At 42.8% G+C, this 15490-nt stretch overlaps 1 protein-coding gene across 4 annotated transcripts in view; it reads right to left on the reverse strand.

Annotated features, from left to right (window-relative positions):
* The window catches only part of DDX6 (DEAD-box helicase 6), a 36122-nt gene extending 22139 nt beyond the window's left edge, over positions 1-13983 (reverse strand). For 2 of the 4 annotated variants that reach the window (XM_047070035.1, XM_047070032.1), the window contains exons 1-4: positions 13705-13810; positions 10396-10869; positions 5985-6048; positions 4517-4621 (exon numbers count right to left, since the gene is read on the reverse strand). In XM_047070035.1, the coding sequence (XP_046925991.1) occupies positions 4517-4621; positions 5985-6048; positions 10396-10595 (369 nt within the window). In that variant the 5' untranslated portion in view covers positions 10596-10869; positions 13705-13810. The other 2 variants (XM_047070033.1, XM_047070034.1) reach the window with 2 other exon arrangements.
* Between the last annotated feature and the right edge of the window lie 1507 nt (positions 13984-15490).

Below are 15490 nucleotides of genomic sequence, written 5' to 3' on the forward strand. Positions count from 1 at the left end.
TACTTGCCATTTCGTCATTACCTAAAAAGTCTTCAAAGGTTGTACGTAGGGTCTGGAAGCAGTAAGAGCTGTCATTTTCAACCATCTCGAAGTAAACAGTTGACCCTTGAACGAGGGAATTACAGGCACTGTTACCCTCCCTCCCGTTCCACCCCTCTGCATCGCGGCAGACTCAAAAATCCATGTATAAATAACTTTTGACTCCTCTACAACTACGAACAGCCTACCGTTGACTGGAAGCCTGATATTGGTAAGGTAAACAATCAACACATTTTGTACGTTATATGTAAATAAATAAAGCTAGAGAAAATACTAAGAAAGTTCTAAGGAAAACACATTTACAATACTGAAAAAAAATCTGTGTATAAGTGGATCCATGCAGTTCAAACCCTTGTTGTTCAAGAGTTGACTCTGTAAGGCTTCACAATGTTAAGCAGAATAAAACAGTAGATTCTTAGGCCTTCCAAAGAAGTCTGTGCTCCTATAAAGCTATGCCTTTAGAAAGGCACAGTTATGCTAGCTCTGGGGGATAGCATTCAGAACTAGAACTAGAGTCACAGATGGTTGCACCAAAGAAAGATGTGTGGAAGCAATCTGTAGTATATATGGTTCCAGACTGTCAGGGTACAATCTTTTTTGAGGATGTAATTTTAAGTGCTTCATTGTCCAATAATCTTACAGCCAACAAAGTCACCATCTCTTAAAAAAAGATTCAAATGCAGATGACACCCATCTGATCCAAAAGGCTTTTGTATTTGGGGAAAAAATGTCTGGACAACATTGTAAAACTAAGTATTATAGAACACCTTAAAAACAACTGGAAAACAAGGAGAGAAAAGTAGGTAAGAACAGAATGAATAGAAGACATCCAGTCATGAGGTTAGATTTTACTAGAGGGTTTCTAAATTTCTTTGTTTCAAAATCTTAATATTTATGGTTTGTTAAACTGAATTAATTCTAAGGACCATCTTGTATTTTCCACAGATTCTCAGGCAAAACAATAGTGAAGAAAAAGACAATGGGAATGGTGGTCCCAGGTATCTAAAATAATACTTTGTATCTGTACACTGCTTTGCTATGTCAAAATAGTTTGTTTACAGGGGTACCTGGGTGGCTTAGTCAGTTGAGTGTCTTACTTCGGCCCAGGTCACGATCCCATGCTTTGTGGGTTCGAGTCCCACGTGGGGCTCTGTGCTGACAGCTCAGAGCCTGGAGCCTGCTTCAGATTCTGTGTCTACCTCTCCCTATACCCCTCCCCCACTCTATCTCCCCAAAATAAATAAACATTAAAAAATATATATTTTGTTTACAAATTGCATTTGATTCTCACAAAAACCCTGTCAGGAAGATTACTTATTTTTATTTTACAGAGAAAGCTAGATGTGAGACTAGTTAAGTGGCTAGAGAGATAACTATCTCTATGTTATATTAATACTCAGATGCGAACAACAATGTCAATTTTAGGGGTGCCTTGGTGGCTCAGTTGGTTTAGTATCCAACTCTTGATTTCCGCTCAGGTCATGATCTCACGGTTTGTGAGACCAAGCCCTGCATTAGGTGGGAAACAGGAGCCAGCAAGGCTCCATTAAGAATTCAGTCTCCTAAATGAACCACTGTCTCTTTTTTTTTTTCTTTTTGAGGAAGGCAGGGGCGTTTATTCCTTCCTGCCTCCCCCCATTTCTTTTGTTCATAAAACAAGTCTATGGAACAACAACCCATACCAATTATAGAGCATTCAACATCTATGAGGCACTATACCAAGCATACTAACATGAATGACCTCACTTAACCTTCACAACAACTCTATAATATATATCATATATGCTGTTGTATCAATTTTACAGGCCAGGAAACTGATGATTAGAGAGATACCTCAAATAATCAACTTAGAAAGGAGGGGAGTTGGGAATTCAACCTGGACAGTCTGACTGCAAAGCTAGTGCTGTTCAATAGTTCTACAGACCAAGGTTGCATGTGGACACATCAACCATAATTTCACAACTTTCTAAATAAATACTACTGAGTATCAGAAGGCCCATTTCCTGCCATGCACCTGAATACTGGAGATACAAAGTTGAATGATACAGTCCCTATAACAGAAGACTCCTAAAACTTTCATCCCTGTAGATAAAATGGATTAACATGAACTACATTATATAAAAATAAATTCCGAAGTATTTTTAATGTATGTACTCAAATTGTCTGATGATATATAACCTTATCTTGATACTTTCTCCAACCATAATAAACCTCTTTAGTTCGTCCACAAAGGCACACAAAGTTTAGAATCTCTAGGCAATCGCTATCCCAGTGTCTCTGGCTTAGAATATGGATCACTTCTTCCAGGTCATTCCATCTTCTTTTAATGGCTACACATATACACAATTTCAACTAGAAGAGGGCTCATCACAGCACACTGAAATTATCTGTACAGTTAGTAGTCTCATCCACCTGGCTGTGAGGGCAGGAACCCTATCTGTCTTGTTCATCACAGTATCTCCAGTGTCTAACATTTTCTGGGTCACTCAGTATATGTTTGCTCAACGAAAAAGTGCTCATTGTCACAGGGTTTGTCTTTACTACAGCCTGGAACCAACACTGTCAATTAACATGCATGTTTAGGCCTACATGTATGTGTGTGCACATACACATTTCCACCTAAAGAGTCAAGGAGCAAACAGTGCACTCAGTACTCAGATGTAAGTCTCTAATACTGCTGTCCCACTGACAATCAGGGTTCCCTGGAGAAATGACTGATTCCAAGGCTGGGATACCATAGGTGCAGATAAGCTTGACACCATGATATACCAAAAAGGAAGTACTCAAGGAAAAAGAGGGGATAGTGAGGAGTGGACAGGCAGAGCACAGAGGATTTTTAGGGCAGTAAAACTACTATGTGTGATACTACAGTGATGGGTACATGTCAGTATACATTTGTACAGCATACTATAGAAAGTACACCACCAAGAGTGAACACTAATGCATACTATAAACACACTACAAACTTTAGGTAAGGTTAAGAGAGGTTCCTTAGTTATAATAAATATATCACTCATGTGAGGGATGTTGAAAATGAGAGGTTATGCATGAGTAGGCACCAGGGTTTATGGGAAATACCTTTTCTGCTCAATTGCTATGAACTTAAAATTGCTCCAAAAAGATAGTCTATCAGAAAAAAAGCAGGGGGGGGGAGTGGGGGGATATTACAAAAACACAGAAACCAGCTTGAAGGAGCTCACCATAGCCAAATATGGGACAATTTGGCCACAAAAATACCACCAGGGGAAAAAAAATTCATGTGTCCACACTGATAACATATAGCTACATGAAAAGATATGGGAAGGCTCTTCTTCACAAGGCCAAACGTGCAAGGAGCACTACCATTGGAAATCCATCATTACCCACCAGAGTAAAGATTAAAGTATGCAAGAATCAACAATGGATACTAAGACTAAGGGGAAATTTTGATGGAAGAGTAAGATACCTGCATGGTCTTAAAGGCTCCCCATAGACTGCTTATTAGTTTTAAGGGAAGGGGGAAAAAACAGTTAATTAGGGGTGCCTGGGTGGCTCAGTCAGTTAAGCGTCCAACTTGATTTCAGCTCAGGTCATGATCTCACAGTGAGATTGAGCCCTGTACTGGGCTCCACACTCACAGCATGGAGCCTGCTTGGGATTCTCTCTCTCCTCTCTGTGCCCCTTCCCTGCTCACGCATGTGCACACACTCTCTCTCTCAAAATAAAAACTTTAAAAAAAAAATTAAGGCACCACCTTGAGAGGGTAACCAAAATTAAATTCACCATTGAGAAACAGATGGACACTGTATATACCTCCCAATGAGGTAGCTTGAGATGGCTACAACGTGACTTCTACAGTCCCCTGGCTAAGAATGCATAGCTTGAGTCTCATCACATACAGACAGGAGACAAACCCCAAATGAGGAATGTTCTACATTAAAAAAAAAAAAAGACTAGGGAAATGCTCACAACTGTAAAACGTTAAAGAAATGTAACTAACTATATGTAATACAGGTTCATAATATGAAAAACCTGATCCTAGGATGCATCCTGTACAGAAAAGAAAAAAAATCCTACAAAGGATATTTTAGAGTCAATTAAAAATCAGAATACAAATGACAGATGAGATAAAAATACTGCATTAAACTGACCAAAGGTAAGTATACTACAGTTACTCACAGGCACCTAGGGGCGCCTGGCTGGCACAGTTGGTAAACAGGTTACTCTTCATCTCAGGGTTGTGAGTTTAAGCTGCACGCTGGGCACAGAGCTTATTTAAAAAAAAAAAAAAAAAAAAGTCCTATTCTCAGGAAATACACACTGAAATTTTAGAGGCAATGGGCCATGATTCTGTGACTTATCCTTAAAAGGCTCATAAAAAGTGCCTATGTGTATACACACACACAAAAGTTTTGGATAACTGTATCACCCACACAGATCAAAAAGTATGGATTGCTTAACTCACAATATTTTATATGGATAAAAACAAGAAACATACCTGAATAGGAGATGGCTTTTCCCAGCCCATTTCAAAAATTCCCATCAGTAACTCCCGTTTCAAACAGTAATCTTCAAACTCATTTCCTTTTGTGGAGGTCACATCCTACTCAGACAAACAAAAATAAAACAACAACAAAATAATAAAGTACAACTGTGTTCCTTAGGTAGCTAGTATGCTTAAGAAAATTTGTTTCAGGGACTAATTTTTTATCTACCCCATTTAAAATATAAATATATGCAAATTGCTTGTCTCGATCAATATTTCAAGTATTCCTAAAGAATAATTCCTAAAGAATAAATAACTACTCTTTAACACACACACAAATCGTTTAAAAATTGTTTTGGGGTGGGGGGTGCCCGGGTGGCTCAGTTGGTTAAGCGGCTGACTTTGGCTCAGGTCATGATCTCACGGTTCCTCTAGCCCCATGTCACACCCTGTGCAGACAGCTCAGAGCCTGGAGCCTGCTTCAGACTCTGTGTCTTCCTCTCTCTTTGCACCCCCACCCCCCAACTCATGCTCTGTCTCTCTCTCTCAAGAATAAACATTAAATTTAAAGAATAAAATAAAATGAAAATTGTTTTGGGGAGTGGTGCCTGGATAGCTCAGTGGGTTAAGCAGCTAACTCTTGATTTCAGCTCAAGTCGTGATCTCACAGGTTCATGAGTTCGGCCCCTGTGTCGGGCTCAGCACTGACAGCACAGAGCCTGCTTGGGATTCATATTCTCTCTCTCTCTCTCTCTCTCTCTCAAAATAAAGACATAACCATTTAAAAAATAAAATAAATTGTTTTGGGGAAAGGCCACCCTACGGTCATATTCTTCTGAGGACTGGTAGAATACTGTTATTTTTACAAATCACAAGATGTGAAGTCAAACCTTAACTCCCACTCACTGCCTACAAATATCCTATCCTAAATAAAGGTTTCTCACACTTAGCACTATTGACATTTGGGCCAGAAAATTCTCTGTTGTAAGGGGATGTCCTGTAGCATCCCCCCAGTTGAGTTTAACCAGCTGAGTTAACCAAAAATGTCTCTAGCTACTGCTAAATGACCCCTAAGGGACAAAAATCACCCCTAGCTGGGAACACTGTGCTAAGAGAACTAACCTTTCAACCTTCCTTGTTCTCATCCACGAAACAGGGTTAATACCTAACCTGAATCTTACTATGTCGGTGGGAGCAAAAGAGAATTTTGAGAAAATGCCTTGCAAATCATGAAAGTACTCTGTAAGTTAGATAAAATACACACGTGTAAACACAGTATTTAACATACAGACACACATTACTGTATTAATAGAATTCCTCCAAACAGTGAAAAATTTTGGCAATTCATCATATATAATCTATATAATTTCAACCATTTCAACCTATTTCAGAGTAAATACACAATGCCTATTGTTAAGTAACTACCTCATTTTTAGAGTTTCCACACCATTTTTCCACTTGAATTTTACAACCAACTTACCGAAGTTTTGATTCTTAGATCCTTTGGAGGGAGTTTTAAAGTCTTTTTCCAGTCATCACCAGGTCTACAGAGAATACAGTAAAATTGAAGCATGAGAATTCACAGCATCACCCTTTTCTTTTTTATTTTTTAACGTTTATTCATTTTTGAGAGACAGAGCATGAGCGGGGAAGGGGCAGAGGGAGGGAGACACAGAATCTGAAGCAGGCTCCAGGCTCTGAGCTGTCAGCACAGAGCCCAACGTGGGGCTCGAACTCACGGACTGCAAGATCATGACCTGAGGCGAAGTCGGACACTCAACCGAATGAGCCACCCAGGCGCCCCCACAGCATCACTCTTCTAATAATACAAAGATGATTCACCATAATTATAATAAACAGTAAGTTTAATGTAGTGCTATTTACTTCAGAATACGGTTAACAGACATAAACAGCTTTAGAAAAACCGCTCTTCTTACAAAAGAACAACAATCTAGAGAGGATTTAAAAAAAATCAAAAATAGAAGGGAACAGGCAGGGGTACTGTGGGTGGCTCAGCTGGAAGGACATGTGACTCTTTGATCTCAGGGTCATAAGTTTGAGCCCCAAGTTGGGTATAGAGATTACTTAAATGAATAAAACCTAAGAAATAAAAAAATAAATAAAAAGAAGGGAATAAGGCACTTAACCACCCCCCCACCCCCACTTTTTTTGGACAGAGAGTACCCGGGCCAGGGAGATGGACAGAGGGAGGGAGAGAAAGAGAGAATCCTGAGCAGGCTCCACACTGAGCGCAAAGCCCAACACAGGGCTCAATTCCATGATTCCAGAATCATGACCTGGGCCGAAATCAAGAGTTAGATGCTTAATATACTGAGCCACCCAGGCACCCCTGGGCATCCATCCTCTTAAGAGCAGCAGTGTAATATACAGTACAACTGTTCTCAAAACTGGTAACCCATGTGTTTTGTTTGATGTACATAGTGTGTTTTCATTTAAATTAGTTGCCAACATTTAAACATTAAAAGATTTCATATAAAAGTCCACATTCTGGCTTTTCTTGAAAAAACTGGAAGCTTCAACACTAGTTCCAAACTTCTGCATGTCAACAGTTTGAAAGAGCTTAATAACTGGGAGTTTAAATCAAGCAGCAGACTCCTTTAGTCAGAACAAGTAAGTACCGTCTCATTTGGCACAGTCTCCTGTAAGTTAGCATCTGAGTTTCTAACTTCTGATGACTAGTTAAAACTAAGGGCTCTAAAGTTTCAAAACTTTAGGTTTCAAACCAGGTCAAGCCCTGACTCTACTATTTATTATTTCTGTGATTTGCAGCAGTTACCTTTCTAAGCCTCTAATTCTCTCCTATATAAAGTGGGTTAAGAATTATATCAAATGGGGATGCCTGGGTGGCTCAGTCGGGTAAGTGTCAGACTCTTGATTTCAGCTCAGGTCATGATCTCATGGCTCCTCAGATCAAGCCCTGTGTCTGGCTTGCGCTGACAGTGCAGAGCCTGCTTGGGATTCTCTCTCTCCCTCTCTCTCTGCCCTTCCCCATTCCTGCATGCGCTCTCAAAATAACCATCAAAAAAAAAAAAAAAATTATGGGGCGCCTGAGTGGCTCAGTTGGCTGAGCGCCCGGCTTTGGCTCAGGTCATGACCTCACGGTTTGTGAGTTCAAGCCCCGCGTTGGGCTCTGTGCTGATAGCTCAGAGCCTAGAGGCTGTTTCAGATTCTGTGTTTCCCTCTCTCTCTCTGCTCCTCTCCTGCTCATGTTCTGTCTCTCTCTCTCTCAAAAATAAACAAACATTAAAAATAATAATTATTATAGCAAATAATTTATATAAAGCACTCAGCACAGTGCCTGGCAAAATAAGAAGTCAGCGTTAGCTGTTAATGAACAACTCCCAATCTATTTTACTGAGAATGTTTGAAATCATGAAAGAGAAACATGTAAAACAAATTTCCCTTTTGCTCAGGTGAAAACTTCAAATTACACCCAAAGCATCTAATAGGGAAAAAAAATGTCAATAAAGCAGACAATGCTTTCCACTGTGTCATCTTTATAAAATACACAAAAGTTTTCACTGATTTCATTACAGCAATTCTTATATAATCAGAGCCCTCAAAACATCTCAAGAGTCTTGATTTAGAAAGATGAGCCATTTTCCTTAAAGCTAGGTCCCATGTAATTTAAGATACTGTAACACAGGTAACTATTTGCTACTAATTCCAAGGGTACCAAAGTCTTTCACCTCTGCCTACAAAACACACCAAGGTTTTTGAACAAAAAATTTAGTTGTACATCCTAGTAGGCTAACTTGCCGCTGTCAAATTCAATGTAAAGTGAATAAAAATGCAGAAATACAATGGAAAATCTTACCACATGGAACTTATAATCTTAGGAGAGAAAAAACCCAAACTATTTAAAAAGAGAAAATAAGTGATAAAGATAAGTATTAGAAGATTTCTGAAGACAGTGATGGGATCTAGAAAGCTTCACAGGAAGAGGACAAACTGAGATTTAAGGAACCTAAAGAATTAGGGGCACCTGGGTGGCTAGTTGGTTAAGCATCCAACTTCGGCTCAGGTCATGATCTCATAGTTCTGGAGTTTGAGCCCCATACTGGGCTCTCTATTGTCACGGGAGCCTGCTTCAGATCCTCTAGATCCTCTGTCTCCCTTCCTCTCTGCCCCTCTCCTGCTCACTCACTCTCAAAAACAAACAAACATTAGGGGCGCCTGGGTGGCTCAGTCGGTTAAGCTTTCTACTTCAGGTCAGGTCATGAACTTGTGGTTCTTGAGTTTGAGCTCCGCGTCAGGCTCTGTGCTGACAGTTCAGAGCCTGGGGCCTGTTTCGGATTCTGTGTCTCCCTCTCTCTCTGCCCCTCCCCCGGCTCTCTCTCTCTTAAAAATAAACATTAAAAAAAAAAAAAAAAAGAACCCAGAATTAAAAAGAAACCATTAATCCCAGGATGAGCAAAAGAGAGAAAGCAAAATCTACTGTTGTCTCAAGCCAGAATTTAAGTAGAAAATAATGAAATAATACAGCTTTATGTTTAAAAATAGCCTAGGAGCTCCTGGGTGGCTCAGCTGGTTAAGCGCCTGACTTCAGCTCAGGTCACAAAAGTTCGTGAGTTTGAGCCCCACGTCGGGCTCTGTGCTGACAGCTCAGAATCTGGAACCTGCTTCAGATGCTGTGTCTCCCTCTCTGCTCCTCCATAACTCATGCTCTGTCTCCCTCTCTCTCAAAAATAAACATTAAAAAAATTTTTTTTAAAGATGTCCTAAATTTTGCTAACCTATTCATATTTTGTCAAGAGAAACTACAATTTAGAAAATATTTTTGATTTCTATACTAAAGCATTCACCTTAAAAATCATAAAATATGCACAAGAAATAACAACATGTATTGATGCCAATTCTCTCAATGACCAAATCAATTCCATTGGAAGTTAATTTCTACAGGTCACTAGCAAATCACATACCAGTAACCATCTCTATGATATTCAAGGGCTACTTTTCTTTAGAAGTGCTTCTTAGGTACGGAGAAGATCTAGGTTGTAGTAATACATACACTTTAGTTCAGTGAAGCAGTTTCATCATACGAAGATTTCAAGAGTAAATCAATCTCTACGACTAGAATCTTAATAAAGCCAAACATGAAGTGGGGTCAAGAGTCGAACTAACTGAATCTCTAGTCTATTAACTGAATCTCTAGAGTGATAGTTATCATTCAAATAATTTAAAGTGTACACTTAGATGACAAATAGCAGATTTAAAAGAAAAAATTATTCTGTGGTAAGATGAGGCTCCTAAGTTTTTAAGAGTCAACAAAGGGAATTGGGACTATTCAGAGATGTACATTTCCATGAGTTCAAAATCTTGAGTTCCCTATGATACATAACAGCTTGTAATATTGTATATGTGTAAAACGAGAAAGCTTATAAAACAAAACTAAACTACAGGTAACATAATCTTAAAAAAAAAATAAAGTAACATTATCTTAAAAAAAAGTTATGGATAAATTTCCTCTCAGTAAGTATGACTCAGAAGGCTGGACAAGTCTTTAAATTTAAAACTTGAAATTGGCTCTAACTGCCACTTCATCTAGGGTAAGGTACAGTTACAACACTAGGGAAAAAGCCATACTGGCAAAAACAAGATGAATCTGAGCTAATTATGAAAGCCAGAAATGTTTCAAAAAGTAATGTATACAAAATTAATATATATCATCTGTGTCTGTTATTTAACAAGCCTGTATTAATTACGACAAAAATACATTATTCCATTGCAAATACCCACTGCCCATAATACAAAGCCATCTGTCCTCTATTTGCAATCAAAATGGTTAAATAAGGTATAAAGTAGTCAACAAAGTAACAAAAAGAAATCTCCTTGGTCTCCCAAGCGTGTTGATTTATTCTAACACTTACTTAATAGTGGTGGTCATACTCTGTGCTTGCTGCTGAGTGCCATTATTGATTGTGTTGGTATTTTTCAGCTGGTTCATCTGTTGCTGTGTCTGTGTGCCCCCTCCTCCGGGGCCACCACTGGGCTTCACAGGGCCCCTCAGCTGACCATTTTGACTGGAAAGACCCATTATAACAGGGTTCTCTGTTCTGGCCGTGCTCATGCTGTATTAATTGTAAAGGTGTCTCTTTCAAACTTCAAAACTTTTGAAAGTCAGTAGAGAAACTGTAATAACAGTTTATTAGGCTCTCCAAAACGAAGAGATAAATATAAGTCTTGCTCAATATATGAGTCCTTTATTGCAATGCAGGCAAGCACCTGTAAGTCTCTGAACGGTAAGCAGCAGTAACTTGCTCTCATGCACCGAATCAACTTTTTATTTTTTAAAAAGCCCTCTAACAAGGTTGAGTTATGTATCTGAATTCACTCACTTCAATCTGAAACAAAGAGAAAGTTTAATTAGCAAACACAGGAAAGTTAGAAACTTTCCCTTTTAAACAACCCCTTTAGAGGAAATCACTCTATTAAAGAATTAAAAATATAGATCCACTTAGACCAAAACTAACCATGCTACGAGAGACACACAAAGATTAACTGCCTCAAAAACCAGGCCAAATGAGACCAATCTCAAACATTTTAAATTGTCAGTTCAAAGCAACCCAAAGATGATTAGGTAAAAAGACATTGTGATTAAATTAGCATTAGTTGTCAAATGATAATATCTTCCCTTCAGTTTCCTCCCTCATGAATTCTTTAAAAGTCCCTGACACCTCTAAAAGTCAATGATTCATCACACTTAATTGCATTACAACTCAAAGAAGTATCACACAATTTTGCTAATTGTAAAATTAGTAAAATTTACAATACACATCTTAGAACAAGGCAAGACAATGTATTAATTTTTTTCCCCTACTTCTGACAGCAACTGAGAATTCTTGAAATTGAGGTTTTGACTTTATGCTTTCAGGAAGAAAACCCCACATTTGTGCCTTTATGAATTTCAACCATAGAAGTTGAATTTCATGAAGAAAAATAAATTTTCTTTTTTCTCTTAGGTTTTGCCCTTTAAAACTATAGCTGAAGTAGTCAAGAGACACACGTCTGTATGTCACAATCTTTTGCTTGAGAAAGAGCCAAGAAAATCTTTAGCCAGCTTAATAAAATTTGAATACTAAAAAACTATTAGCCACATACATTGCCAATAACACTTTTCAAAAAGTATATCCTAACTTGAAATATTTCCTTTGTTATTAAATATACTTATCTATAAAAACACAAAAAGGAAATTGCCTGTTGAAAAAAATGTGGTAAAAACTAAAATACACTAGTAACTTTAACCAAACTTTCCAAGAAATCCAGAGTACTAATTAATAGTTGTTTTAAAAAAGAACTGGCCAGGGGCGCCTGGGTGGCGCAGTCGGTTAAGCGTCCGACTTCAGCCAGGTCACGATCTCGCACTCCGTGAGTTCGAGCCCCGCGTCAGGCTCTGGGCTGATGGCTCAGAGCCTGTTTCTGATTCTGTGTCTCCCTCTCTCTCTGCCCCTCCCCGGTTCATGCTCTGTCTCTCTCTGTCCCAAAAATAAATAAACGTTGAAAAAAAAAAAATTTAAAAAAAAAAAAATAAAAATAAAAAAGAACTGGCCAAACTGCCATTTTTAATTATTTCCCAAATCGAACTCTTATTTTACAATGTAGTAAATAAAACAATTTACAAAGGCCAGAAAATAAAGGACTACTCTCTTGGGTTCTTTTTAAACTCCTTCATATTTCTTACCAAAAATACACCAGCTTATTGATTGGTGTTGATTTTCTGGCCAAACACCAAGGATGCAAAAACAATAGAACTTTTCTAAAAGACAACTGGTTATGTCTTTTTTAAAAATTGTAAATAAAGTTGCTGACAAGCAAATCCTGATTATTACATATACAAAGCTGTCTATTCTAAGTCTCTTAGAATCTGATCCCTTATGCAGACCGTGGTTAATAGCATTTCAAGGCATTAAACAGTTTCCTGTATTGACAGGTTTATATTATGATCAACAATATCACGGAGTTCACACAAGACTTGTTCGCTTGCGAAGCAGTTAAGAGGATGAAGAGGGCAGCCTCTAAAGATTAAAAGATATCATTATTGTCCCTCCAGCACGTAAGACCTCCTATCTCCCTAGATCCAAAATGTAACTAGTACTCCCTTCTTACTTGAACCAAAACCTGCACTGCAGCTTTATGTCTCAGAGAAGGAAATAATCCTCCTACCCCTTCCCAATTTAGCCTTGCAAGTTACATTCTACATTTTCAAAAATACGAACGAAACGTAGACTAGCTGGGAGGAGCCCCTTGCCGAGTTAATTACAGCGCTTCCCAGATTGTAGTTAGCAATTGACAGTTTCACACCCAAAACAGTATCGTCATCTCAGACAAGAGCTTTTGTTTGCAAATGCGGCGCAGCTTCTCTAAGCTTGGTCTCCAAGTTGGAGTGACTGTTTTATTCTGAGGGGAAGAGGGGACCGTGGAAGAGAAAAGGGGGCGAGCGCTAAGGAAAAGAAACAAGCCAGTGATTTGAGCCCCGTAATAGTGGGGCAATAATTTCTCGCTCCCCCCGTACGCCTCCCCCCCCCCAAAAAAATCCTCACACACTTCAAGTGAGCCCCCTGTGACCATCAACACAAAGGGGTTGGGGCCCTGTAATCGCATCTGCGCCACAAGAGCAGGGAACCAACTCCGCGGACAGAAAACAATAGGGATTCCCCCTGTAAGGCCCCAAAGAGAAACCCTTAAAGTCAGAAAGCCCCTCTTTTCCTCCACGACTCGGGGGCTCCACAATCGGTCTCTTGTTACCGACCTACGAGGCCTTATTCCAACCAAACAGCAGCGGGTCCTCTTCCAAAGCCAGCCCTCCGACACTGCATATCCCTGCCGCCCCCTATAGGGCCGCCTCGTACCCTATAACCTCCACCATCCCCCTAAGTCCTTGCCGCCCCTGTGGTCCCACATCCCCTCGACTTCCATAAAGCTCCTCCGCGTACTCCGCCCGCTCCCTCTCCGGACCCCGCCGCGCACGACATTCCCATATTCGACTCCTCTCAGGCGCCCCCACCCCACACGGCAGCCGTCCGCCGCCCGCCTTCCTCCCCGGGGCCCGGCCAGGCCTCAGGCCTCCGCCTCAGAGCGCCCCCCACGCCAGCCGAGGGGCTTCTCGCGGCCCCGACCGCACCGCTGACCTCGACCCCACCACCTCACCCCACTCCCCGCGGCTCGGGCCCGAGTCCTACCACCGAGGCCACTCCCGCTCGGCACCCTCGGTCCTTTATTGTTGACTCGAAGCTCCCAAAATGGCGGCGGCTCCTTCCTCCTCGGAAACCTCCTCCCGCCCCCACTCGGCCCCTCGCCGCTGCCTCCTCCTCCCGCCCCCGCCCCCGCCCCCGCCCCGCTCCGGGGGCCGCTCCGCAGGGCCGCCCGCGCCCGCCGGCTCTCCGGCCGCCCAGCCCTACCTCCGCCGCTGCCCGCTCTCATGGCGCCGCCAGAGTCGCCGCCCGGGCTGAGCTAACTCGGCTGCTCTGCCCCTCCCCCGCCCGCCCGCCGCCCCCTCCCCCTCGCCTCCCCCTCCCCCTGCCTGTCCGCATGGCGGCGGCGGCGGCCGCGGCTCCTCCTACAGACAAGATGGCGAGAGCTCCGCCACCGCCGCGCCAGCCTCGGAGTCACGGCCTCCCGGCTTCGCGGCCGGAGGAACGCGGGCCGGGGAACCTCCCTGAGGAGAAAATGGACGGCCGTGCTCTCACACAGATGGGGGCCCCGAGGACGGAGACTCGAGGGGGCAATACGGGTTCCTTTCTGAGCGGGAAGCGGGGCTGGCTTTTTCCACAGCTGAGGAGAAATGAGGGGGACACGGTGGCCGGGAAGAGTCCACCCTGTCTTCGCCCCTTGGCAGTGGAAGTCGGGGGTTGTGACCAGAGGAGGAGCTGCTTGTTCCTGAGCAAGGACTCGTTCCGAGAACGAGCCGTCCGGGCCGCGGCTGGGGGACAGGAGAGCTGACCTGACGTCCCCCGCGGGCCGCGGAGGCTGCTGCAGGACCGGGGTGTCGCGTCCGAGCCCCTCCGGGCGCGCCTCCATCCAGGAACGCGCGGAACTAGTGGCCCGGAGGTGTCGGCGCGCGCCCGGGAGTGGGGACCGGAAGGGGCACGCGGGATGGGGGCGCGCGGGGGCCCGGGGCTGCGACCTGCCTGGCCCCGGGAGGCCAGGCCGGGAGACGCGGCGGGGGGGGAGCCGGCCTGTCCCGAGGGGAAGGGAGAGCTGCTGAGGAGTCACTTCTGGTGGAAGTAGGAACCAGAAGGCGGAGGGCGATTCTCCCCCAGGCCTGACTCTCCCTAGGAAGCTATTCCAGTATTTGTGCCCATAAATACTTGTGTCCTGATGCGTCGGGAGCGCTATTTTGTCCCAGCTAAAACAAAAATTTGAAGCTGGGAAGCTTCCTAGGTCAAGAGAAGAGAAAAACCTGGGTCTCCCCCAGCCGAGAGACAGTACAGGACAGTGGCCAGACCGTGTGCGACAACAGAACTCCGACCCTCCGCCTCTGCAGCAACCGGCTTGGGAAGCCAGACCACAGCCTCTGCAGTGACGGGCCCAGAACGAGCAGCGCTTGGTCGCTGACTGCCAGCTTCCCTGGTTTTTGCCCCTGCTTCCAACCCGGGGCCAATCAGAGAAAGCCAAATATGTTCCCCAAACCAATCACAGAACAGCGCCTCTTCCGGTTAGCCTGCCTCCGGCTTCTCAGGCCAACAACCTCCAATCAGAGCACACCTCAAGCCTCCCCGTTTTCCCTGCCTGCCGTTGAGTACCAAACTAAGTGAAGGTGGCCGGCTCCCTCGCTTAGCAAGCAGTGAATAAATAGCCTGTTCTCCTTTGGTCGTCTTTGTTTATTTTCACACAGCCAATGGAAAGGTAGTACAGAAGTGTAAAGAGCCTATTCTTGAGATCACGAAGAAAGTTCCCCTTACAACTTTTTTGTTATAAATTTAAATTTAGAATGTCATCTCCCACCCAGATTTTAAAACATCCACT

The sequence above is a fragment of the Lynx rufus genome, unplaced genomic scaffold (assembly GCF_022079265.1).
Source record: "Lynx rufus isolate CCGP_SWC_20201006 ecotype Redwood Valley unplaced genomic scaffold, mLynRuf1.p SCAF_9, whole genome shotgun sequence".
In the NCBI taxonomy this organism is placed as follows: Eukaryota; Metazoa; Chordata; class Mammalia; order Carnivora; family Felidae; genus Lynx; species Lynx rufus.